Source organism: Hylobates moloch, unplaced genomic scaffold, assembly GCF_009828535.3.
Source record: "Hylobates moloch isolate HMO894 unplaced genomic scaffold, HMol_V3 SCAFFOLD_6, whole genome shotgun sequence".
NCBI classification, from domain to species: domain Eukaryota; kingdom Metazoa; phylum Chordata; class Mammalia; order Primates; family Hylobatidae; genus Hylobates; species Hylobates moloch.
In genome coordinates, this window is record NW_026652281.1 from 102,649,419 (window position 1) to 102,676,633 (window position 27,215).

Here is a 27,215-nt window from a genome sequence, read left to right on the forward strand (position 1 = left end):
GGTGGGGCAGGAACAAATCACAATGGTGGAATGTCATCAGTTAAGGCTGTTTTTGCTTCTTTTGTGGATTTTCAGTTACTTTAGGCCATCTGGATGTATACGTGCAAGTCACGGGATGCGATGGCTTGGCTTGGGCTCAGGGGCCTGACAGTACCCATCATTTTTTTTTAAGGGTTAATTCAAATGCTGCCAGGATAAAGACTGTTGAAATGTTGTTGACTGAAGATGTTAATTTCTTTGTAGCACTGCTATGCCCTAGTTTTACTGTTTCCCATTTTCACTTGTAGTTTTTCAGTCAGCATTATTAAGGTATAATTTACATATAGTAAAGTTCACCTATTTTAAGTGTACAAGTCTGTGACAACTGTGTATTCAGTAGTATAACCACCACCAAAGTTCACCATTGCTTCAGAAAGTTCCCTTATGCCCCCTTGCAGGTAGTGTTCTAATTGATGCAGACATACATGCACAGATACTTTTGTGATCCTCATCTTACAGGGAAGAGAAAACATTTGTCATTTCTTTTTAACAGCATAAAAATGCTGTTTACCTTCAGGTGCAGAGACTTTGTTTCTTCAATATTATTCTTTGATACTTAGTTTTCTACAGAGGATTGGAAGCTACAGACAAGCTAAAGTATAATAGTGATATGGTAGACTTTAATTATTGTTCCTATTTTTATGAAAGTATACAATGTGAACAGTTGGAAATTATCTATTATAAGCTTTTCAGTTTAAGCTGGACCTCCTCAAATTGATGTGTATTTAGGAACTCAGAATTTTAAATAACATTTGAAGGGCCGGGCGCAGTAGCTCATGCCTGTAATCCCAGCACTTTGGGAGGCCAAGGCGGGCAGATCACAAGGTCAGGAGTTCAAGACCAGCTTGGCCAACATAGTGAAACCCCGTCTCTACTAAAAAAAAAAGAATACATTAGCCAGCCATGGTGGTGGGCGCCTGTAGTCCCAGCTACTTGGGAAGCTGAGGCAGGCGAATCACTTGAACCCTGGCAGGGTGGAGGTTGCAGTGAGCTGAGAACATGCCACTGCACTCTAGCCTGGGCGACACAGCAAGACTCTGTCTCAAAAAATAAATAAATAAATAAATAAATAAATAAATAAATACCATTTGAAATGTGCTTCAGTGCCGTGTGTGGAAACTATTAAAAAAATAAAACGTGCCTCTTGGCAGTACTGCTGTGCTTTCAGGACTCTAATGCAGGCTGTACCTAAGAAGGAAAGGGCTGAGTCTGGGGATGGTTGGCAGGTTGTTTTTGTGGATGAAGAAACCTTTTACCCATGTATTCAGTCAGTACTGAGCCTTTTTGTGTTTTAAAACTTCAGATGTAAAGGCAGGTTAATCTTCAGATGAAAACAAAAGGATGGCCTAGAAACTTGTGACTTCGACATTTACATTAGAAGAATTTAGATGTTTTCAAATAAACAAATCTTCTGCCCATATCATAGATGTTCTAAGTTTGTTCCATATAATAACAATGATAGGCCGGGCGCGGTGGCTCACGCTTGTAATCCCAGCACTTTGGGAGGCTGAGGCGGGCGGATCACAAGGTCAGGAGATTGAGACCACGGTGAAACCCCGTCTCTACTAAAAATACAAAAAAATTAGCCGGGCGTGGTGGCGGGCGCCTGTAGTCCCAGCTACTCGGAGAGGCTGAGGCAGGAGAATGGTGTGAACCCGGGAGGCGGAGCTTGCAGTGAGCCGAGATTGCGCCACTGCACTCCAGCCTGGGTGACAGAGCCAGACTCCGTCTCAAAAAAAAAAAAAATAATAACAATGATAGTTTCTAATAATCGTGTGGCCCTTTTTGCAGAACAGTGTTCTAAGTAATGAGCCCTTTGGGAGAACCCTCTAAATTTTTTTTTTAGGATATTGTTTATTCACACCAGCTTTTTAGTCCTGAGTTTCCATCCATCCCTTTGCTATTCAGAACATTTCTTGGCCATTTTTTACTGGGCCAGGTGCCGTGGCTCACGCCTGTGGTCCCAGTGCTTTGGGAGGCCAGGGTGGGTGGATCGCCTGGGGTTAGGAGTTCAACACTAGCATGGCCAGCATGGTGAAGCCCTGTCTCTACTAAGAATGCAAAAATTGGCTGGGCGTAGTGGCAGGTGCCTGTGGTCCCAACTGCTCCGGAGGCTAAGGCAGGAGAATCACTTGAACCTGGGAGGCAGAGGGTGCAGTGAGCCGAGATCGCGCCACCGCACTCCAGCCTGGGAAATGAACAAAATTCCATTTCAAAAAATAAAATAAAATAAAAATGCAGAAATTGGTCAGGCGTGGTGTCGCATGCCTCTGGTTCCAGCTACTTGAGAGGCTGTGGCGGGAGAGTTGCTTGGGCCCGGGAGGCAAAGGTTGCAGTGAGCAAAGGTGGCACCACGGCACACCAGCCTGGGTGACAGAGCAAGGCTCCATCTCCAAACAAATAAGAAAAAAAAACCCTAAAAGATTTTTTATTTTCCTTAAATGTATTGGCCAAGGTTAAAATATCCATCCTGAATATTCTGTATGAAAACATTGGATATGAAGAAAAAAAGAAAGGCAGTTGACCAGGGGAGAGAATTAAGGTCTTTGGTTCTTCCTAACACATCTTCTCAATGAGACTGTACTTACTTTTTTAAAAGCTATTTATAAAATATTAAAATAAGATATTACATAAAGTTAAAAATTGAAACGAAAGTCAGCATCTTAAGCAAGGCTGCTCACAGCTATAATTCACAACTGAATGGTGTTTTTTGTTTGTTTGAGACACAGTCTCGCTCTGTCGCCGAGGCTGGAGTGCAGTGGCGCGATCTCGGCTCACTGCAAGCTCTGCCTCCCGGGTTCATGCCATTCTCCTGCCTCAGCCTCCTAAGTAGCTGGGACTACAGGAGCCCGCCACCACGCCTGGCTAATTTTTTTGTATTTTTTTAGTAGAGACGGGGTTTCACTGTGTTAGCCAGGATGGTCTCGATCTCCTGACCTTGTGATCCGCCTGCCTCGGCCTCCCAAAGTGTTGGGATTACAGGCGTGAGCCACCGCATTTAGCCTTTTTTTTTTTTTTTTTTTTTTTTTTCGAGATGGAGTTTCACTGTTGTTGTCCAGACTGGAATGCAATGGAGCGATCTCGGCTCACCACGACCTCCCCCTCCCGTGTTCATGCAGTTCCCTACCTCAGCCTCCCGACTAGCTGGGATTACAGGCATGTGCCACCATGCTTGGCTAATTTTTTGTATTTTTAGTAGAGACAGGGTTTCTCCATGTTGGTCAGGCTAGTCTTGAACTCCTGATCTCAGGTGATATGCCCACCTCGGCCTCATAAAGTGCTGGGATTACAGGTGTGAGCCACCGGGCCTGGCCACTGAGTGGTTTTTAATATATTCACAACCATCACCATTATCTAGTTTGTGAATATTTCAGAACTCTGAACCATTTTATTTATTTTTTATTTATTTACTTATTTTGAGACAGAGTCTGTTGTCTGCCAGGCTGGAGTGCAGTGGCGCTATCTGGGCACACTGCAACCTCCACCTCCCGGATTCAAGCTATTCTCCTGCCTCAGCCTCCTGAGTAGCTGGGATTACAGGAGCCCGCCACCACACCCGGCTGATTTTCGTACTTTTAGTAGAGACGGTTTCACCATGTTGGCCAGGCTGGTCTCAAACTCCTGACCTCAGGTGATCTGCCCACCTTGGCCTCCCAAAGTGCTGGTATTACAGGCATGAACCACCACGCCCGGCCCCATTCTGTTTATTTTTGAGACAGACTCTGTCGCCCAAGCTGGAATGCAATGAATGGCACAACCGTGGCTCACTGCAGCTTCAACCTCCCAGGCTCAAGCGATTCTTCTACCTCACTGGGACTGTAGGCACATGCCACCGCACTAGCTGTTGTTTTTGTTTTGTTTTACTTTTTGTAGAGACGGGGGTCTCACTATGTTGCTTAGGGTGGTCTCGAACTCCTGGCTGGGTTCAAGTGATCCTTCCACTTTGGCCTCCCATGAACCATTTTAAATGCTTTTTGAGAACTGCAAAGCAGTTTTTATGGTGATCGCTGCCACCAGACACTGTGCTAAATGGTTTACGTTATCACTAATTCTCTTAATACTGCACTGTATAGAAGAAGTGTTTAATTTTAGAACATATCTGGTGATAGCTTGATTTTACAGCTGAGGAAACAGAGGCCAGAGAGGCTAAGTTAACCTTCAAAAGTCATGTTACCTGTTTCCTGGTAGAGCCAGGACCCAGACCCACTTATTTTTTACCCCTAAGTCTGTTCTTTGCATACTACACTACTGCTAATAAGTAATAGGTAAGTTGATGCAAACTCCACATACCACCTTCCGAAGCCTTATTTAAAGTTATTTTGGTCCACCAAGTTACTCTACTGATATATATATCGTATATATATCATATATAAATTATATGTGATATATATAATATATGTTATATATATAATTTATCACATAATTTATAATATATATCACATAAATTATATATAATACATAAATATTAATATATACAGCATTATGTTCTAAGACACATATATATATATATATATATATATATATATATATATATATATATATAAAATGTTCTAAGACTCAGGGATTCCTGTACTGTTGATAGTACCAAATCCTATATATGTGCTGTTTTTTTCCTATATAGATACACATATATACATCTATGATAAAGTTTAATTTATAAATTAGACACAGTAAGAGATTAACAACCATGACTAATAATAAAGTAGAACATGGCCGGGCAAGGCTGCTCACAGCTATAATCCCAGTGTTTTGGGAGACCAAGGCAGAAGGATTGCTTGAGTCTAGGAGTTTGAGACCAGCCTGGGCAATATGAGACCCTGTCTGTACAAAAAAGTTTAAAAATTAGCCGGGTATGGTGGCATGCACCTGTAGTCCTAGCTATTTGGGAGGCTGAGGTGGGAGAATTGCTTGAACCTAGGAGTTTGATCCTGTAGTGAACTATGATTGAGCCATGACACTCTAGCCTGGGCAATAGAGCAAAACCCTGTCTCCAAAAAACTAAGTTTAAAAAAATAAAGTGGAACACTAATAACAATACACTATAATAAATGTAAAATTAAGGTTATTTGAACATAAGCACTGCCATACTGCAGCAGGATGGCTGCTAAGTAACTAATGGATACATTCCTTATAAAGCATGGATATGCTGGACAAAGAGATGATTCACCTCTCTGGAGAGAAGGAGTGCAATTTAAAACTTATGAATTGTTTATTTCTGGAGTTTTTCATACAATATTTTTTGACCGTGATTGACTGTGAGTAACTGAAATCATGGAGAGCAAAACTGCGGCTAAGCGGGGACTACTGTACTTGATGCATTTTCCTTTTAAGAATTCTGCTAAGTCATTTTTCATTTGTTAGATGTGTCTTACAAAGAACAGATAAAAACATGTACGTTTTAGGAATAATAATAAAAGGAACATAGGTATATTAGGACTGATGTTCAGTATGGTAGCTATTATACCATCCACATGTGGGTATTGAACACTTGTAATGTCGCTAGTGTGAATTCACATGTGATGTGTGTGAAAAAAACACAAACCAGATTTTGAAACCTGGTGTGAAAAACAAAAATAATGTAATATATTGCTATATATATATGGATCCAAAATATATATCCAAAATAATGTAATATGTTGCTATATATATATATATATATATATGTACACACACACACATACATACATATATGGATCCAGTTTTATACTCATTAATTTTTCTTGGGTTTGTTTTGCAGTGTGTTTTTGTACCTGTTTCTATCAACTTACTAAATTAGTTTTCTAAGTGTCATCATGAATAGCATAACCTGCCACGTTTATGTAAGACGTGAGAAATGTCTAAATGTCCAACATATGTAGGTAAAATATTTAAGCTGAGAGCCTTATTTCAAGTCTACGTTAAATGTATTATATGATTTTGGTGATTTTTTTTTTTTTTTTTTTTTTTTGAGATGGAGTCTCGCTCTGTTGCCCAGGCTGGAGTGCAGTGGCGTGATCTTGGCTCACTGCAACCTCCACCTCCTGGGTTTTAAGCTATTCTCCTGCCTCAGCCTCCTGAGTAGCTGGGATTACAGGCATGCATATATATATATGTATATATATAATATATATATATACATATATATATATATACACATATATATACACACACACACACACACACACACACACACACACAGGCATGCATACATATATATAGCAATAGGAATATATATGTATAGCAATAGGAATATATATATATTTTTTGAGACAAGTTCTGGCTCTGTCACCCAAGCTGGAGTGCTATGACACGATCTCAGCTCTCTGCAACCTCTGTCTCCCAGGCTCAAGCCCTCCTCCCATGTTGTCCAGGCTGGTCTCAAACTTGTGAGCTCAAGTGATCCACCCGCCTCAGCCTCCCAAAGTGCTGGGATTGCAGGCGTGAGCCACTGTGCCTGACCCAAGATATTGCTTGCTTGATACCATGTTGAAAATTTTAGATGTTTTGAGTTAAGTAACATTATTAAAATTAATTTCACCTCTTTTTACTTTTTAAAAAATACCTACTAGGCTGAGTGCAGTTGCTCATACCTGGTAATCCCAGCACTTTGGGAGGCCAAGGTGGGAAGACTGCATGAAGCCAGGAGTCCGAGACCAGCCTGGTCAACATAGTGAGACCCCGTCATTACAAAATAAAAACATTTTTTAAGTGACTGGGCATAGTGGGGTGTATCTGTAGTCCTAGCTCCTGGGGAGGCTGAAGTGGGAGGTTTGCTTGAGCCCAGGAGTTCAAGGCTGTAGTGAGCTGTGATGGTGCCACTGCCATCCAACCTGGGGGAAGGAGGGAGACCCTGTCTCTTAAAAAAAAAAAAAAAAAAAATGCCTGCTAGACAATTTATAGTTACATACGTGGCTTGCATTTGTGATTCACATTATATATTTCTGTTGAACAGTACTGCCTCCACAGTTGGCCAGGTATGGTGGCCCACACCTATAATTGCAGCACTTTCAGAGGCTAAGGAGGGAGGATTGCTTGAGCCCAGGAGTTACAGACCAGCCTGGGCAACAAAGTGAGACCCCATCTCTACAAAAAAATAAAATAATTAGCCAGGTGTCGTGATACAGGCCTGTAGTCCCAGCTACTTGGGAGGCTGAGGCAGGAGGATCCCTTGAGTCCTGGAAATCAAGGCTGCAGTGAGCTGTGCTCATACCACAGAGCAAGATGCTATCTCAAAAAAAAAAAAAGAAAAAAGAAAACTTTACAGTTCTTTTTTTTTTTTTTTTTTTGAGACGGAGTGTCGCTCTGTCGCCCAGGCTGGAGTGCAGTGGCGCGATCTCGGCTCACTGCAAGCTCCGCCTCCTGGGTTCACGCCATTCTCCTGCCTCAGCCTCTCCAAGTAGCTGGCACTACAGGCGCCTGCCATCACGCCCGGCTAATTTTTTTGTATTTTTAATAGAGACGGGGTTTCACCATGGCCTCAATCTCCTGACCTCGTGATCCACCCGCCTCAGCCTCCCAAAGTGCTGGGATTACAAGCGTGAGCCACCACGCCCGGCCTACAGTTCTTTTCCTCAACCCGTCTCCCCCTACAAAATAATCACTATCCTGATTGATGTATTTGTTCCCTTAGTTTTCTTTGTCATTTTATTTCCTGTGCATATGTCTCTAAATAATGCATTGTTTAGTTTTAAAAAAATGAAAATATGAAGCACACACTTCAGGGCAGTGTAAACAAAGGACTCTAATGTCACTTTTTTTTTTTTTTTGTGAGAGGAGTCTTGCTCTGTCACCCAGGTTGGAGTGCAGTGGCGCGATCTTGGCTCACTGCAAGCTCCGCCTCCCGGGTTCACGCCATTCTCCTTCCTCAGCCTCCCGAGTAGCTGGGACTACAGGCACCTGCCACCACCACACCCAGCTAATTTTTTGTATTTTTAGTAGAGACAGGGTTTCACCGTGTTAGCCAGGCTGGTCTCGATCTCCTGACCTTGTCATCCACCCTCCTCAGCCTCCCAAAGTGCTGGGATTACAGGCGTGAACCACCGCACCCGGCCTTCTAATGTCACTTTCAGATGCAGCTCCTAGAAGATGAGCTGAACAGAATCTTAGGGTCAAGTCTGGATTCAGCTTCCCTGTGAATTTTTAGAGCCTCCCTGAGGAAGCTTGTGAACACAGTCATGAGTGGATTATGGGAAACCTAGGGCTCACACTGGAGTTAGGGCATCTGGCACACTGTGAAACCATTGCTCACCGTGTGCCAGAGATCTGGAGGAATATAGTCAGAGGGAGTCAGCTGCTCTGGTATTTTCTGCTTCTAGGCTCACCATGACCTACCTTTTTTTTTTTTTTTTTTTTTTTTTTTTGAGACGGAGTCTCGCTCTTCTGCCCAGGCCAGACTGCAGTGGCACTATCTTGGCTCACTGCAAGCTCTGCCTCCTGGGTTCACGCCATTTTCCTGCCTCAGCCTCCCGAGCAGCTGGGACTACAGGCGCCCGCCACCGCGCCCGGCTAATTTTTTGTATTTTTAGTAGAGACGGGGTTTCACCATGTTAGCCAGGATGGTCTCGATCTCCTGACCTCGTGATCCGCCCGCCTCGGCCTCCCAAAGTGCTGGGATTACAAGCGTGAGCCACTGCGCCCGGCCGACCTATCTTCTTTTATCCTTTTTTTTTTTAAATTCTTTTGTCAAAATTGATGTCTCATTCCAGAGCTACCTTCTTTTCACAGGAGTAAGTCAAAGCACATCACCTTTGTCAGCTCAAATGAGTGTCCTTAGCTGGTCCCAGCAGTGGGAAAGGCTTATATATGAGCATTTTGCCCTCAGGATCTTGGTGATGACCATCCTCAGAACGTCCATCTCTTCAGTCTAGACTGATTGTCCTCTATATCCAGTGCACTGCTTTCATACTGGCTTCTGTGTTCATCCTCTGCTGTGAAGGGCTTCTTTTTTTGTTTTTTTGTTTTTGTTTCTTTTTCGGTTTTTCTGTCTTCCTGTTTCTTGGTTTATGGTCTCTTCGTTGATAAAAGAGTTCTTGCATGTTTGAAGTGTCTTTATTCTACCATACTTTATTGTAAGTTTGTCTTGTTCTAGAGCTTGAGGTTAGAGATTATTTTCATTAAGAAGGCCTTGTTTCATTGTCTTGGTTTAAATGTTGCAGTTGAAAATCTCTGAAGTCATTCTGTTTCCTGATCTGTTTGTGACCAATTTCCCCCGTCTTTGGAAGTTTGTAAAATCTTTGTCTCCATGTTTTGGTATTTATCTATGATGTAACCTAGTGTCGGTCCACAGTCATTCCTTGTGCAGGGTACTTGCCAGCCCTTTACAGTATGGCAGCTGTGTCCTTCGTAAGGAAATTTTCTTATATTAATTGATGACTTCCTTTCTTATATTTTTTCTATTCTTTTCTGGAACACCTACTATTTGGATGTTAGACCCACAGAAATAATCCTGTTACCTTATTTTCTTACTGTCTCTTTTGTCTTTTTGGTCTGCCTTCCAGAAGATTTCCTCTACTTTATCTTCAAAGTCTTATATTGGGTCTTAATTTCTACTATCATATTTCAATAGAGCTTTTTGTTTGTCTGTTTCGAGACGGAGTCTTGCTCTGTCGCCCAGGCTGGGGTGCAGTGGCGCAATCTCGGCTCACTGCAAGCTCCGCCTCCCAGGTTCACGCCATTCTCCTGCCTCAGCCTCTCCGAGTAGCTGGGACTACAGGCGCCCGCCACCACGCCCGGCTAATTTTTTTGTATTTTTAGTAGAGACGGGGTTTCACCGTGGTCTCGATCTCCTGACCTCGTGATCCGCCCGCCTCGGCCTCCCAAAGTGCTGGGATTACAAGCGTGAGCCACCGCGCCCGGCCGTATTTTTTTTTTTTTTTTTAGTAGAGACAGTGTTTCACCGAGAGCTCTTTTTTGTGTGTGCTACAAATGTTCCTTTTTTGTTAGTATCCTCTTCTTGTTTATTGGGTGCATTTTATCTGAGAATCTATCTGGTAGATTTTTACCACTTTACATCACTTCAGAGGAAATGGGGGCTACAACTGAAGTGTGAAAGTCAGAATTTATCTTGGCTCAGCTTTTCATTTAAGAAAAGAGAAATACAGTGAAACCAATTAAAATAATTATGTGGAGAGCATATTGGTGACAAGTTAATACATTTTTATGACTTCGGAATGTCTAATTCTTGACAAAAGTCTGAGTTTAGTATCCATTTATTGAATATGTATTTATATGTGTATACACACACAGTCTATTAAATCTATTGAATTCCAGACACTTTTTTTTTTTTTTTTTGAGACAGAGTCACGCTCTGTCGCCCAGGCTGGAGTGCAGTGGCGCATCTCGGCTCACTGCAAGCTCTGCCTCCCGGGTTCACGCTATTTTCTTGCCTCAGCCTACTGAGTAGGTGCCTGCCACCACGCCCGGCTGATTTTTTTGTATTTTTTTAGTAGAGATGGGGTTTCACCATGTTAGCCAGGATGGTCTTGATCTCCTGACCTCGTGATCCGTCTGCCTTGGCCTCTCAGAGTGCTGGGATTACAGGTGTGAGCCACCGCACCCGGCCTCCAGACACTTTCTTTAGTTTTTCATTTTATGATTTCTCTTTTGAAATGTAAGAAGATCAGTAAATTACATTAAATCACTATAGAAGAAGCTATTTTTACACATACATGCAACCCAGTTATGATTCAGAGGCAGACAAGATTGAATGACTGTAGAGATTATCTGGCAGTTGAGCAGCTGACTGTCCATTTATGAACAGGGAGGTATATGCGGCTAAAGGAGGATGAGTCAGAACCAAGTATCTTCTAAAGGAATCTGTTGAATAGACTACAGAAATGATTACAGCAGACGGCAGGGTGCATACTTCTTCAGTGGAATATCTTGTTTTCTTGGGTGCCTATGGCCATCCCAGTATTACTGTTGGCTGATTTGTTGGTCTGTGGGTAGGAACAACTCTTCATTGTCAGGGAAAAAACAGCGTCTCTCCTTTGGAAAGAAATTACTGTCAGTGTTGCTGTGATGTTCTCTATGTTTTATAAGTTTTCTGTATATTGACTTGTCTAATTTTTATCATCACCTATGAAGGAGTATTATTTAGCCCGATTTTTTTATATGTAAGAAATCTTTGCCCCAGACACATTTAATAGAGCTAGAATTTAAACTCACATTTTTTTTATTCCAAAGCACATTTTGTTTTCACTCTTCCCATGCTGTCTTGAGGTTAGCATAGTGGATAATATTTTCTTTCTTTTAAAAATAAATACATGGCTGGGCACAGTGGCTCACACCTGTAATCCCAGCACTTTGGGAGGCCGAAGTGGGAGGATCACCTGAGGTCAGGAGTTCAAGACCAGCCTGGCCAACATGGTGAATCCCATCTTTATTAAAAATACAAAAATTAGCTGGGTGTGGTGGTGGGTGCCTGTAGTCCCAGCTGCTCAGGAGGATGAGCCAGGAGAATCACTTGAACCGGAGAGGCACAGGTTCCAGTGAGCCAAGGTTGCGCCACTGCACTCCAGCCTGGACGACAGAGCAAGACTCCGTCTCAAAAAAAAAAACCCAAAACATATATAGCTAGGTATGGTGGCTCGCGTCTATAATCTCTGCATTTTGGGAGGCCAAGGCGGGAGGATTGCTTGAGTCCAGGAGTTCAAGACCAGCCTGGACAACATAGTGAGACCACCGTCTCTACAAAAAATTTAAAAATTAGCTGGCATGGTAGCATGCAACTGTAGTCCCAGCTACTTGAGAGGCAGCAAGTTGAGGTTGCAGTGAGCCACGATTGCACCATGACATTCCAGCCTGGGTGGGTGACAGAGTGAAACACAATGCGGTGCAATGCAATACACATGGGCATATTTGTGAATCACTGTGAAAGCACTGTGAGTATTGAGTTTGAGTTTACAAAGAAATTGTACTGGATGAATTTGCAGGTACAGAATCCAGAAAGAATGAGGGTCATTGGTAGCCATTTGCAAACTTACACAGAGTAGCAAAAAAATGAGTAACATTCAGAGCATGTTCCCAGTTGAGGTAGAACAAAAGTGGTGCGCTGCCCTCTTCTTGTCTCAGCTTTCATACTGTAAATACGTGTCTTTTTCGAGGTCTGTTCATTTTGTGCTTTTTGTTGGTGATTTCACTGTTTAAAATGGCCCACAAGCATAATGTTAAAGTGCTGTCTAGTATTCCTTAAATGCAAGACGGCCGTAATGTGCCTTATGGAGAAAATGTATATGTTAGATAAGTTCCCTTCAGTCATGAGTTACAGTGCTGTCGGCCGTTGAGTTCAGTGTTAGTGAATCAGCAATATATATTGAAGACGATGTCTGAACAGAAGCATACATAAAACAAGATTATGTCTTGATCAGTTGAGGAAGATGTTAGGCTAGAAGGAACCTACCTCTGCATTTCCCCTAGGTACAGTGGTTTAGTGTTCACTAATTCGGTGTTCATGTAGATTTGATAGAGTATAACAATGGCAAGTCGTGTGTGTGTGTGTGTGTGTGTGTGTGTGTGTGTGTAGGCTTAATGGTTTTCTTTACCTAGTATTTTACTGTGTTTTTTTCCATTAACAGCATAATGTAAACATCCCGTGTAACATGCTTGTTTTTGGTGGTCAAGGATCAGCAGACCTGCCTGGATTCTAGCAGGCTTTTTTTTTTTTTTTTAAAGACAGAGTCTCGCTCTGTCACCAGGTTGGAGTGCGGTGGCATGATCTCAGCTCACTGCAACTTCGGCTTCCCGGATTCGAGCAGGTCTCCTGCCTCAGCCTCCTGAGTAGCTGGGACTACAGCTGCGTGGCACCACACCCAGCTAATTTTTGTATTTTTAGTAGAGACGGGGTTTCACCATGTTGGCCAGGATGGTCTCGATCTCTTGACCTCGTGATCTGCCCGTCTTAGCCTCCCAAAGTGCAGGATTACAGGCGTGAGCCACCATGCCCGGCCTCTAGCAGGCTTTTTATTTTTGAGATGGAGTCTCACTCTTTCACCCAGGCTGGGGTGCAGTGGTGCAATCTTGGCTCACTGCAACCTTTGCCTCCTGGATTCAAGCGATTCTCTTTTCTCAGCCTCCAAGTTGGTGGGATTACAGGTGCCTGCCACCATGCCTGGCTAATTTTTGTATTTTTAGTAGAGATGGGGTTTCACCGTGTTGGCCAGGCTGGTCTCGGACTTCTGACCTCAGATGATCCGCCCGCCTCGGCCTCCCAAAGCGCACGGATTACAGGCGTGAGCCAGCGCCCCTAGCCTGTAGCAGGCTTTTTAAAGGTCAGTGTTCAATTTGGAAGTTTATTTATTCAGCTCATTATCATTGGGCGTCTAGGTTATTTCTGATCATTTGCCATTATTTACAAAAATCCCTTGAGAATGAGCGTTCTTGTAATAGAATATTTCTTGTACATCTTTGATTAAGTTTTAGGCTACATTCACAGACGTGGCATTGCTGGGTCAAAGGAAAATGCACCCTTATTCCCCCAAATTGCCTTCCCAAAATCATTAGCCAGTTTACCCTCCCCCGACAATGTAATATAACCTGTTTTCCCTCCTGATACATGTTGTTAAAATGTTTTTCAATTTATTTTAATATTTGTTTTAAAATAGTTATCTTGTTCTGATTTAATATATTTGTTAGTGAACTTTTTTCATAATTTTTGGTTAGTTATGTTAATTTTGTTCTAAACTATTCTTTTCCACATGGTTAGCCAGTTTTTTCAACTCCATTGGTTAAATAAAATATCCTTTTACTATTTATTTTAAGTGTTGCCTTTTTTATAAATTAAGTATTTATATACTTGGTTTCATTTTTGAAATTTTTGGTTTTGTTCCATTAAGTTGTAGCTGACTGCCACAGCATTCCTATATATTTATTGATTGTGTTATATGTTTTAATATCTGAAAGGACAAAAGATTATTCTTTCTCTAATTTTTCATGGATGGCCTGATTCTTTTATGTGAACTGTAGACTTCCCAAATTCTAAAAAACATTATTTTGATATTTCACGTATTTCATTGGAATTTCGTTAAAGATTACTTTGGGATAAATTGTCATTTGTAGTCTTTCCATTCATGAATATGACATCACACCAGTTACTCAAATCGTTTTTTTTTTGTTGTTGTGTTTTTTTGTTTGTTTGTTTGTTTGTTTGTTTGTTTTTGGAGATGGAGTCTTGCTCTGTCGCCCAGGCTGGAGTGCAATGGCACCATCTTGGCTCACTGCAACTTCTGCCTCCTGGGTTCAAGTGATTCTCCTGCCTCAGCCTGCTGAGTAGCTGGGATTACAGGTGCGCGCCACCATGTCCAACTAATTTTTGTATTTTTAGTATTGATCAGATTTCACCATGTTGGCCAGGTTGGTCTCCAACTCCTGACCTCAAGTGATCCACCCACCTCAGCCTTCCAAAGTGCTGGGATCACAGGCGTGAACCACCACGCCCGACCTACAGTTCTTTTTTTATATATTCAGCTCTTCCTCATTAAAAACTTTAACTTAATGAGCAGAGCTATTGTAGTGCTGAAATCTCTTTTTGGGTGGGTGAAATAAATCTTTTTTTTAACTCATCATATATCCCTACTGCCCTTATAAGCATTTCCTGCACATAGTTAACAGATAATAAACATTTGTGGAATAGGTGGATCTTTTCAAATGGAAATTATTATAGGAAACTTACAAGAAAAAAATTGTGGATTCTAGCTGTTTTCTGTTCTTCTATTAATCAGTATTTAAATATTTACTGAGAACCTAAGGAGTGATGAATGATCACACCCTCTTACGTTTTCTTAATACATCAATTTATAGACTAGAGCCACAAGTGTTTAAGCTCTAACAACTTATTACAGAGAATCGAGATATCTTTTCCAATCGAAAGGGATTTTTTGACAGTGAAGTTTCAGCTTCTTGCTTTTGTCAATAGCTTTGACACTTGGTTTCTGTGTGTATTGATTTTATGACTCAGTACTGATGTGCATGGGGGTCTTGTTTGCAAATCTATAGTTACTCTGTTTTAATTGCCTTGAAATTCTCTTCTTTAGAATCACTCAAAAAAGGGAACTCTGCCATCCCTTTGTACCTTTGTCTCTCTCATCTCGGCTACCTAGAAACTATGATCTTTTCTGTAAGTTATATAGTATTGTAGAGGAAAAGACAGGTAAGGATGCCACTGCTTATTCCAAATTTAGATATTCATAGAATAAGTAGCTTCCAGACTCTCAAAGAACTATTTGTACAGGTTAATACATGAGAAGTAGACTTAGGTTCTTCCTTTGATACTTAAATTTCAAAACACAGGATTAGTAATATTTAGCTACTTAAGTTTGGTTCATTTACTAAAAGAAGAATATTTACCATCTCAGGCTCTGTATTAGAAAGATCTTTGTGTCTATGAGAGAAAGGGAAGAATGGAGTTTTTCTATCATAATTGAATCCATTTTGCCTTGCACACCCCTTTGGAGCATCTGATGAAAGCAATGGACTTCATTAGAAAAATGCACATGGGCTCAAACACATACATTTTTGCACAGAGAAGTTTCTGGTCTTCTTGAAACATATCTGTAAGCCCAAACCCCTGTAGGTTTTCTGAACTCCATCTAATGCAGCCAACAAAGGGGAAATTTTAAATGGGGCCTGTAACAACCTTTAGCCTGCGCTCCTTCAGGTTTCTTAACTGGCTGTTCATAGCCTGCCCTGCTGGGGTTTTTTCTTCTACCCAGCATCTAAAAGTTGGACTTCCTCCAGATTCTTCCTGGGTCCCCTTCTTTTCCCCTGCTTGCTCTGGGGATCTCTTCCTTTCCTCTGGGTTTAAATACTATGGTATTATTGATGGCTGCCAGATTTATAACAGCCTAGATCTATTCTCAGAATGCTGGAATCCCCTATGTAACTGCCTCCTCAAAATCTTGATTTGGATATCTCATAGATGTCACTTATATGTAGCAGATAAAAATTGTTGCAGACTTTTATTTTTTCTTTCTTTCTTTCTTCGTTTTTTTTTTTGTTTGTTTTTTTTTTTTGAGACAGTTTCACTCTGTAGCCCACTCTGGAGTGCAGTGGCACGATCATGGCTCACTGCAGCCTCAACTTCCTGGGCTTAGGTGATCCTCCCACCTCAGTCTGCAGAGAGTAGCGGGGACTGCATTTGTGTGACACCACACCTGGCTAATTTTTTAAAATTTTTGTAGAGATGAGGCCTCACTATGTTGCCCTGGCTGGTCTCAAACTCCTGAGCTCGAGCAGTCCTCCCACCGTGGCCTCCCAAAGTGTGCTAAGATTACAGGCATGAGCCACCACCCCTGGCAGCAAATTTTAAAAATGACAGCTCATTGAGATATAATTCACATACCATAAAATTCACTCTTTTAGAGTGTACAATTCATTGATTTTTAGTACATTCAGAGTTCTGCAACCATCATTACCATTTAATTTCAAAACATTTTCATCACACCGTAAAGAAATCCCATACGTAGTAGCAATTACTCCTCATTTGCCACTCCCCTGTGCCCCTGGCACCTACTTATCTCCTTCCTGTCGCTCTGTTGCTCTAGATTTAGCTTTCTGGACGTTTCTGGGGGGTTTTTTGTTTTTGTTTTTGTTTGTTTTTTTGAGACGGAGTTTCATTCTTGTTGCCCAGGCTGGAGTGCAATGGCACGATCTTGGTTCACTGCAACCTCCGCCTCCCGGGTTCAAATGATTCTCCTGCCTCAGCCTCCCGAGTAGCTGGGGTTACAGGCATGTGCCACCACTCTCAGCTAATTTTGTATTTTTAGTAGAGATGGGGTTTCTCCATGTTGGTCAGGCTGATCTGGAACTCCCGACCTCAGATGATCCGCCCATCTCGGCCTCCCACAGTGCTGGGATTACAGGCATGAGCCACTATGCCAGCCAGCTTTCTGGACATTTCGTATAATATGTAACCTTTTTCTAGCTTCATTCACTTAGTATTATGTTTTCAAGGTTCATTCTGTGTTGTTGTGTGTATAAACATTTCATTCCTTTTTATGACCAAATAATATTCCATTGTATAGGTGATACCACAGTTGATGGTACAAACATGTTTTTGCTGAAGCTTTACTGCATGAGTGGTGGGAAATTTAAAGCTACAGAATGTGAAAATTAGGTGATATCATGTATAATTTAAATAGAATATAACATCACAAATACTTATATTTAGAGCTTGAGATGATTAAAATTGTGTTAAACCAGCTTTTCCCTTGCTTTTCCAGAAGAACACAAGATGTGACACTATAGTCACTCTTTAACCTGCTGTGAAGTCTCAAACATATTTGTGATATTTTACTTTTGGAAAGATAAACTGTTTTCTTGTTTTTCTCATGTGTGGTTAGCTGCATCTGTTTACCCATTTCTTTTTTTTTTTTTGAGACGGAGTCTTGCTCTGTCGCCCAGGCTGGAGTGCACTGGCGCAATCTTGGCTCACTGCAAGCTCCGCCTCCCGGGTTTACGCCATTCTCCTGCCTCAGCCTCTCCGAGTAGCTGGGACTACAGGCGCCCACCACCACGCCCGGCTAATTTTTTGTATTTTTAGTAGAGACGGGGTTTCACCGTGGTCTTGATCTCCTGACCTCGGGATCCGCCCACCTCGGCCTCCCAAAGTGCTGGGATTACAGATTACAAGCGTGAGCCACCATGCCCGGCCTGTTTACCCATTTTAAATCCATTTTGTATAAAATATTTCATTGTTCTAGGACAATGGGTTTAATCCCTAGTTCATATTCTAATAACTTTTTAAAGTTTGAAATAAGGAATCATTTTCAGTGAAAAACTGTCTTTGTGCCTAAATGACATTTTTTTTGACAGAAGCATTTCACTGTGTATTAAATGACGTTATTGAATTACATTATAAAATGCCAAACTGTTAAGAGACAGAATTTTATTTTCTTTATACTTTGAAGTTTGGTATTCATGAATACATGAAAGCACCAAACATTTACTTTGAAGATGTACACATAAAACTGTATTTATTTGAATGAGAACATCTAAATAAATCAGTAGGATCATCTAAATATTATTTTTAATTGTAATTGCAGACATTAGTCTTGATTAAAAATTGTCATCATTTTCTGGCTGGGTGCGGTGACTCACGCTTGTAATCCCAGCACTTTGGGAGGCTGAGGCAGGCGGATCACCTGAGGTCAGGAGTTCAAGACTAGCCTGGCAAACATGGTGAACCCCGTCTCTACTGAAAATACAAAAATTAGCGGTGCGTGGTGGTAGGTGCCTGTAATCCCAGATACTTGGGAGGCTGAGGCAGGAGAATCCCTTGAACCCGGGAGGTGGAGGTTGCAGTGAGCCGAGATCGCACCACTACACTCCAGCCTGGGCGTTAAGAGCAAAACTCCATCTCAAAAAATAAAGAATTTTACTCATTTTCTGAAACCATTTAGAAATTTCCCAAAACAGATCATTGGTTTTCTTTGTCATGAAAGAACATTTATAAATAAATAATAAATGGGCTTTTAAAAAATTTAGTAATTTTAGCCAGGCACAGTGTCACACTTGTAATCCCAGCACTTTGGGAGGCCGAGGTGGGCAGATCACGAGGTCAGGAGATCGAGACCATGGTGAAACCCCATCTCTACTAAAAATACAAAAAATTAGCCGGGCCTGGTGGCGGGCGCCTGTAGTCCCAGCTACTCGGAGAGGCTGAGGCAGGAGAATGGTGTGAACCCGGGAGGCGGAGCTTGCAGTCCTGGCACTCCGTCTCAAAAAAAAAAAAAAAAAAAAAAATTATAATTTTTTATAAGAATTTTTTTTTTATTTTTTGAGACAGATGCAATGGCACGATCTCGGCTCACTGCAACCTCCGTCTCCCGGGTTCAAGTGATTCTACTGCCTCAGCCTCATGAGTAGCTGGGATTACAGGTGCCCACCACCACGCCCGGCTAATTTTTGTATTTTTAGTAGAGACAGGGTTTCGCCATGTTGGCCAGGCTGGTTTCGAACTCCTGACCTCAGGTGATCCGCCCTGCCTCGGCTTCCCAAAGTGCTGGGATTACAGGTATGAGCCACCGCGCCCAGCCAGGAAAATATTTTTGACTATGGACATTAATATGAATAAGCTGGCCGGCGCAGTGGCTCATACCTGTAACCCGAGCACTTTGGGAGGCCAAGGCAGGCAGATCACCTGAGGTCAAGAGTTCGAGACCAGCCCGGCCAACATGGTGAAACCCCGTCTCTACTAAAAATAGAAAAGTTAGCAGGACGTGGTGGCGTGTACCAGTAATCCCAGCCACTCGGGAGGCTGAGACAGGGAGAATCGCTTGAACCCAGGAGGCAGAGGTTGCAGTGAGCCGAGATCATGCCACTGCACTTCCGCCTGGGAGATAGAGTGAGACTCTGTCTCAAAAATAATAATAATTTAAAAAAAAAGAATAAGCTAAGAGAATGTGGAATCTTCAGTTCTAAAGAATATAAATCATTGATGACTAATATAAAATCCAATTAAAGTGGTATAAAGTTGACTTTGCTATTAGAAAAGATGTCTCCATGATTAGAATTTATAATGAGATGTGCTAATAGGTGAAATGACAATCCCCAGTGCATGCTACTCCGTCCCCCTGTTAGCCTTCTAACAGGATTTAAGATTAATGAAGATTTCTGGATGGAAATCTTCATAAGAGATGGTAAATCAAGATTCACTGAGATGAAATAAGGGTTATTGTTTTTAGGTTTTGTGAGGGGTTGAGCAGAGGTCGGCATAGTCACTTGTTTGATTTGGTGCACATTGGTGGAGTTTTAAATGCACATATGGAGGGGAATGAGCACTTATCACAACAGAAGGAAATGTGTGGTTAAACGGTTTCAGTTGTAACTGAAGACTATTTCCCTTGGTCCAAATAGGAGGAGAAATGGAACCTTTTGTATTTTGGTTATTTTCCAATATAAGTAGAAATTGGTTCAATGTGGTTTATTGCAGCCCTTAGCAGAAATTATTGGGTTCAGTAGTGAAGGGGAATGATACAAATATGTACCAGGAAAGCGTAAATTTTTATTTATTTTTTATTTTTTTGAGACAGAGTCTTGCTCATTCTACCAGGCTAGAATGCAGTGGTGCGACCTCAACTCACTGCAACCTCTGCCTCCCGGGTTCAAGCAATTCTCCTGCATCAGCCTCCCGAGTAGCTGAGGCTACAGGCACACACACCCACGCCCAGCTAATTTTTGTATTTCTAGTAGAGACAGGGTTTCATCATGTTGGCCCGGCTGATCTTGAACTCATGACCTCCTGCCTTGGCCTCCTAAAGGGCTAGGATTACAGGCATGAGCCACTGTGGCCAGCCAGAGGGTATAAATTCTGTAAGTACTATTTTAAAGGTATCTCAGAGAAAATTTTTTTATCATATTTATAATTATTGGCAGTCAGTTATTCTTATAAACATCTCTAAAAACAAAAAGAATCCAAGAGTCTGAAGAGACTACTGATACGAGTTTTAAAAAAAAGATGCTTCCAGCTTTTTCCTCAAAATGAGAAACTGTTTTACAAATTTTTATATAATTAAACAGGTAATAAATAATGCCAGATTTTAGCTCACAAAGCACTGGATTTCCCAAAGAAAATAAATTTGGTGCAGGTAAATGAAAAGCCTCGTTGGTAAAGATATATTTGATAATCTGCAGTTTTGAAAACTCACTAAAGAATTCCCACTTCCTCTGCATTAAAAATGTCTTGTTCAAGGCAGCAAATATTAACCTATGCTGGTTTATTCAGAAACTCATGTTAAACAAGGTAGAGAAGACCTAAAATTATGTGTTTTGCTTGTTTATTTATTTGTTTTTGAGACAGAGTCTAGCTTTGTCACCCAGGCTGGAGTGCAGTCGCTCAGTCTCAGTTTACTACAACCTCTGCCTCCTGGGTTCAAGCGATTCTCCTGTCTCAGCCTCCCAAGTACCTGGGATTACGGGCACCCGCCACCACGCCCAGCTAATTTTTGTATTTTTAGTAGAGATGGGGTTTCACTTTGTTGGCCAGGCTGGTCTCAAACTCCTGATCTTGTGATCCACCCGCCTCAGCCTCCCAAAGTGCTGGGATTACAAGCATGAGCCACCGTGCCCGGCCCTAAAATTATGTTTTTCAAAGTAACTATTAGGTTAGTGTGGTATTAGGAGTGGGAAGATTGTAGAAACTGTAATAAATTTCTCTTATATTGTTTATCTCTATCACAATAAAATATTCACCTCAGATGATAGAATTAGCATCATCCTTTCTGGGTGGATAGTTACTCTTGGGAACAATTGTATTTTGAGCCAATATGAGAATTAATTTGGTGATCAAAAATGATCTAAATTTGGGTATGATGTATACCTAAAGCAATTTTTATCCTAGAGTTATTTATTTACTTGAAAAAGTATGGTGAAGAAATTGGGTTTTGTTGTTTTTTTGGTTTTTTGGTTTTTTTCAGAAGAAAGGTTAATGAAAGTGTAAAACAAGTTTTCTTTTTTGTTGTTGTTGTTGTTTGTTTGTTTGTTTGAGACAAATCTCACTCTGTCACCCAGGCTGAGTGCAGTGGCACTATCTCGGCTCACTGCAATCTCTGCCTCCCGAGTTCAAGTGATTCTCTTGCCTCAGCCTCCTGAATAGCTGGGATTATAGCTCTGCACCACCATGCCCGGCTAATTTTTGTATGTTCAGTAGAGATGGGGTTTTGCCATGTTGGCCAGGCTGGTCTGAAACTCCTGACTTCAAGTGATCGCCCGCCTTGGCCTCCCAAAGTGCTGGGATTACAAGCATCAGCCACCGCACCTAGCCAGGATGTAGGAGTTTTCTCATAAAGCTGAAGGTTCACCAGATGAGAGATACTTTTGGTTTCAGCAGTCTTGAAGATCTTTTTAAAATTTATTGGTACTTTTTAAAATCTCAGTGCATGAAGTATAGTGAACATATTTAATTTGTCAGTGATGTGAGACGTTACCATATCCTAGGATACTTATTTTCGATATTTCTGTAATGTATAAGTAGATATACTTGTTGGATGTGATACAATACGAAGTCTGGCTAATTTTCTCATCTAAAGGTATTATGTGTAAGGAATAAACACATTTCCATTTATTAAGAATTCAAGATGTTTGGTTAAGTTTATTCATTATTTTTATTTTTTTACTTTTTAGAGGTGAGGTCTATGTTGCCCAGGCAGGTCTTGAACTCCTGGCCTCAAGTGATCCTCACACCTTGGCCTCCCAAAGTACTGGGATAACAGGCATTAGCCACTGGTGCCTAGCCTTATTGTCTTAGTTGATTTTGTTATAGTATTTAATAATTTCAACAGGGAGTTGAAATAAGTAGATTTTGGGTTAACTTACCAGTTTCTAGATAAATGATTCATACATGTAGTCAAACCCTGTGACCTTAAAATTTTCTACTATATTTAAAAGACTGATTCATCTTACTCTTGCCTATTGGGAAAAGTAAAAAATAAATAAATAAAAGACTGTGAAATAGCTTGAATTAAATTTCATAAATCCCATATAAAGGATAGCAGTGTTTTGTTCCGAATTATTTATGGACACCTAAAGATAACCACATACTACTTAATGTGATATAATAGTAAATATTATACCAGTTAAAGTTCTTTGGTTAAAAGCAGTAGAAATCAACTCTGGCTAACAAGACAAAAAAATAAAAAGAAAAAAGATTAATTATCAGGAATCTATGAGATAGCTTATAAAACTGAAGGGAGTATCAAGAGCCTGATCCTACATGGCTCCAGGAACCCACGTTGAGGGAAGCAGTGCATGCTGTCTTCAGAGGGTGGTGGCTTCCAATTGTTTTCCATCTTTCTACCCAACATTCTAAAATCAAAGTTTCTGGCCGGGCATGGTAGCTCACGCCTGTAATCCTAGCACTTTCGGAGGCCAAGGCTGGCAGATTGCCTGAGCTCAGGAGTTCAACACCAGCCTGGGCAACATGGTGAAACCCCATCTCTACTAAAAATACAAAAAAAAAACCAACAAAAAAAAAATTAGCAAGGCATGATGGTGAGCGCCTGTAATCCCAGCTATTGGGGAGTCTGAGGCGGGAAAATTGCTTGAACCCGGGAGGCAGAGGTTGCAGTGAGCTGAGATCGTACCACTGCATTCCAGCCTGGGGAGCACAGCGAAACTCCATCTCAATCAATCAGTCAATCATAATTTTATTCATCTTTTCTACAGAGTTTATATAAGTAAGTTTAATCTTTTTATTTTCATGTGTCTGATGGTTTTCAATTATTTTCATCCTTTTCTGTGTCTTAGGTATATTTGAAGGCTCCCATGATTCTGAATGGAGTCTGTGTTATCTGGAAAGGCTGGATTGATCTCCAAAGACTGGATGGTATGGGCTGTCTGGAGTTTGATGAGGAGCGAGCCCAGGTAGGGTGACATCAGGCTTTATTGAGCATGGTCCCTTTAGTCCCTAATCTTGCCTTTGTCTGGGGACCTATTTTACCCAATCTTTAAGAGTAAGTATAGAAAGTATTATGTTGAAGCAATATTAAAGAATCCTGAAAACATTGACTCAAATTCTGATCCTAATTTTGGGAAAGTTTTTTCTTCAGCAGTTCTAAATTTCGTGGGTTATTCGTATCTGCTCAGTGGGGGCTTCGAAGTCCAGTAAGTAGTTCTTTAAAATATTTGTTCTTGATCTTTAGAACATGAATAGGGAAAAAAGAAAAAACAGTTCAAAATAAAATGTAGGAGCCGTGCTTTTGGAATGCTTGAGTGAGGAGCTCAGCAAGTCCTCTCCCAAGAAAGCAATGATAAAACTTCACAAAAATTGTTTAAAAAAAAAAAAAAGCTGAACGTGGTGGCTCACACCTGTAATCTCAGCACTTTGGGAGGCCAAGGCAGACGGATCACCTGAGACTTGAGGTCAGGATTTCGAGACCAGCCTGGCCAACATGATGAAACCCCATCTCTACTAAAAATATAAAAATTAGCCAGGCATGGTGGCACACACCTGTAATCCCAGCTACTTGGGAGGCTGAGGCACGAGAATTGCTTGAACCCAGGAGGCAGAGATTGCGGTGAGCCGAGATCGCGCTACTGCACTCCAGGCTGGGCAACAGAACAAAACTGTGTCTCAAAAACAACAACAACAACAACAAACCATGCCCATTTAAGGCCTCATGGAAGCTATTGAATCTCAGTAAGATCAGTGACAATCTGTGGCATTTTAGGCAGGAGCTGCTCCCGTTCCCCAGCTCTGTGGTCCCTCAGGTTCTTCCCTGGGCAGGCAGGGTAAGCCATGAGCACTGGTAGATCTGTTGTCCTGTCAAAGAGAGCTGACTTTATTAAAAGCAGGTCTTGGGAAAAAAAAAAATCCATGCCCAGGCATATTGTTTAAAATGATAGAGGTCTCATTTGCTAACAATCTGGCAAAGCTAATGTTGCAGAAAGCAACAAAATGGCAGACCAGCCAGAAATTTATCAGGGAGATTCAGGGAAAGTGATAGGTAAAGTAGACCCTACTAAGATTACACTCATGTCATCCAGAAAGCTGTGTGCATGTACAAGGCTACACCTGCTCTCTCTTTTTTTTTTTTTTTTTTTTTTTTGAGGCGGAGTCTCGCTCTGTCGCCCAGGCTGGAGTGCAGTGGCGCAATCTCGGCTCACTGCGAGCTCTGCCTCCCGGGTTCACACCATTCTCCTGCCTCAGCCTCCCAAGTAGCTGGGACTACAGGCGCCTACCACCGTGCCCGGCTAATTTTTTGTATTTTTAGTAGAGACGGGGTTTCACCGTGTTAGCCAGGATGGTCTCGATCTCCTGACCTCGTGATCCGCCCATCTCGGCCTCCCAAAGTGCTGGGATTACAGGTGTGAGCCACCGCGCCCGGCCTTACACCTGCTCTCTTGAAGAGAACACAGAAGGCCCTTGCATGCTACTTTTCCCTGGGTGAACACAAGGTAGACTGGCAAACTCCCTGAACTTTGAAAGCATTTCCCCAAGCTACGCACAAGTCCAGTGGCAAAAGATGGAAGTCTGCTGGCTCAGGATGTTTGGGTAAAACCTCTGACCAGTCATTGGCTGACAGCTGAACTGTGCTGATCCAGGAACAACCCCCCCAGAAAGCAAGACTTAAAAAGACAACTGTGTGCAGTGGCTTATGCTTATAATCCCAGCATTTAGGGAGGCCAAGATGGCAGGATCACATGAGCCCAAGAGTTAAAGACCAGCCTGGGCAACATGGTGAGACCCCATCTCCACAAATAATTTTAGAAATTAACCAGGTGTGGTGGCAAGTGTCTGTAATCCTAGCTACTTAGGAGGCTGAGGTGGAAGTATTGCTTGAGTCCAGGAACTCAAGGCTGCAGTGAACTATGATCATGCCAGTGCACTGCAGCCTGGGCAACAGAGTGAGATCCTTTCTCTAAAAAGAAAAAAAAAGAAAAACTGAGCAGTGACATCAGAGGCTGTGCACTGCTGAGGAAAACAGACTCCTCAGAATTAGTCCAGGTGAGTCACTAAACAAACATACATCAACAACAAGCTGAAAGCAAGGATCAGAAGTCAGAGTTGCTACAGTATATTATCTAAACTGCCTAATTTTCAACAAAAAGTTATGAGACATGCAACTATGAAAATGTGACTTACACAAAGGTGAAAAAGCAAGCAATATAAACTGTCTTCGAGGGGGCCCAAATGTTGGTTCTTAGTGAGAAAGACTTCAAAGTAGTTGTTATAAATATGCTGAAAGAACTAAAGGACAATTCTTTCCTTTTAATGTTAAAGGAAATTATGATGGCAGTGACTAATCAAGTAGAGTATATCAATAAAGGATCTAAATTATTAAAGGAATCAAATAGAAATTCTGGAGTTGAGGCTGGCTGTGGTTGGCTCACGCCTGTAATCCCAGCACTTTGAGAGGCCAAGGCGGGCGGATCACCTGAGGTCAGGAATTCAAGACCAGCCTGGCTAACATGGTGAAACCCCGTCTCTACTAAAAATACAAAATTAGTCAGACGTGGTGGTGCATGCCTGTAATCCCAGCTACTCAGGAGGCTGAGGCTCAAGAATCACTTGAACCCAGGAGGTGGAGGTTGCAGTGAGCTGAGATTGCACCATTGCACTCCAGCCTGGGCAACAAGAGCGAAACTCCATCTCAAAAAAAAAAAAAAAAAAAAGCCAAATGTTGTGGTATATGCCTGCCATCCAAACTTCTCAGAAGGCTGAGTTAGGAGAATAGCTTGGACCCAGGAGGCAGAGGTTGCAGCAAGCCAAGATCACGTCACTGCACTCCAGCCTGGGCGACGGAGCAAGACTTCATCTCAAAAAAGAAAAAAGAAATTCTGGAGTTGGAAAGTACAGTAGTAACAAAAAGTTCACAGACTAAATGGTAGATAAGAGCTGACATATGAACAAGAAAAATTAGCAGAGTCTTGGGGACCTGTGGGACACCAGCACACATACTAACATAAATGTAATGAAAGTTTCAGGAAAGGAAAGGCTGAAGATACATTTTAAGAAGTAGTAGCCAAAAACTCTCACATTTGATGAAAAATATTAATCCACATTGTCCAAGAAGCTCAATGGACACTAAGTAGGATAAACACAAAGAAATCCATACCTAGTCACATTATAAACTGTTGAAAGACAAGGAATCATGAAAGCAGCAAGAAAGAGGATTCTTCACATGCAAAGGAACCACGGTAAGATTAACAGCTGACTTCTCTTGAAATCATAGAGGCTAGAAAATTGTGGGATGACATATTAAAAGCACCAAAAGAAAATGTAAAAGCAGATTGGGTGCTGTGGCTCACACCTGTAATCCCAGCACTTTGGGAGACCGAGGTGGGAGGATTACTTGAGCCCAGGAGTTTGAGGCTGCAGTGAGCTGTGATCGTACCACTGCAGTCAAGCCTGAGTGACAGAGTAAGTCCCTGTCTCTTTAAAAACAAAGAAAATGTAAAAGCACCTGATTCTTAGCAGGTATTAATGTCTTTTAATTGTTGCCTGATATTAACCTTCTTAATAAAGTTAAAATAATAACAGGAATATAAAGAAACTCTTAGTTGTTTCTTTTTTGTCTCTTCCCATATAGTTCTTTATATATGGAAATATAAGAATTTTCTTTAAAGGGGATCAAAAAATTAAAACTTCCTAGTGAAAAGTTTAGGATTCAAAGTTAACATTCTTTTTTTTTTTTTTTTTTTTTTTTTGAGACGGAGTCTCGCTCTGTCCCCCAGGCTGGAGTGCAGTGGCTCAATCTCGGCTC

The 27,215-nt window shown here is 41.6% G+C and overlaps 1 protein-coding gene across 5 annotated transcripts in view; it reads left to right on the forward strand.

The window, feature by feature from the left end:
* Positions 1-27,215, forward strand: part of CBFB (core-binding factor subunit beta) — a 75,934-nt gene that overhangs the window by 17,813 nt on the left and 30,906 nt on the right. For all 5 annotated transcript variants that reach the window (XM_032157591.2, XM_032157589.2, XM_032157593.2 and 2 more), the window contains one exon: positions 23,257-23,373. In XM_032157591.2, coding sequence (XP_032013482.1) covers positions 23,257-23,373 — 117 coding nt within the window. The remainder of the gene's footprint in view (positions 1-23,256; positions 23,374-27,215) is intronic.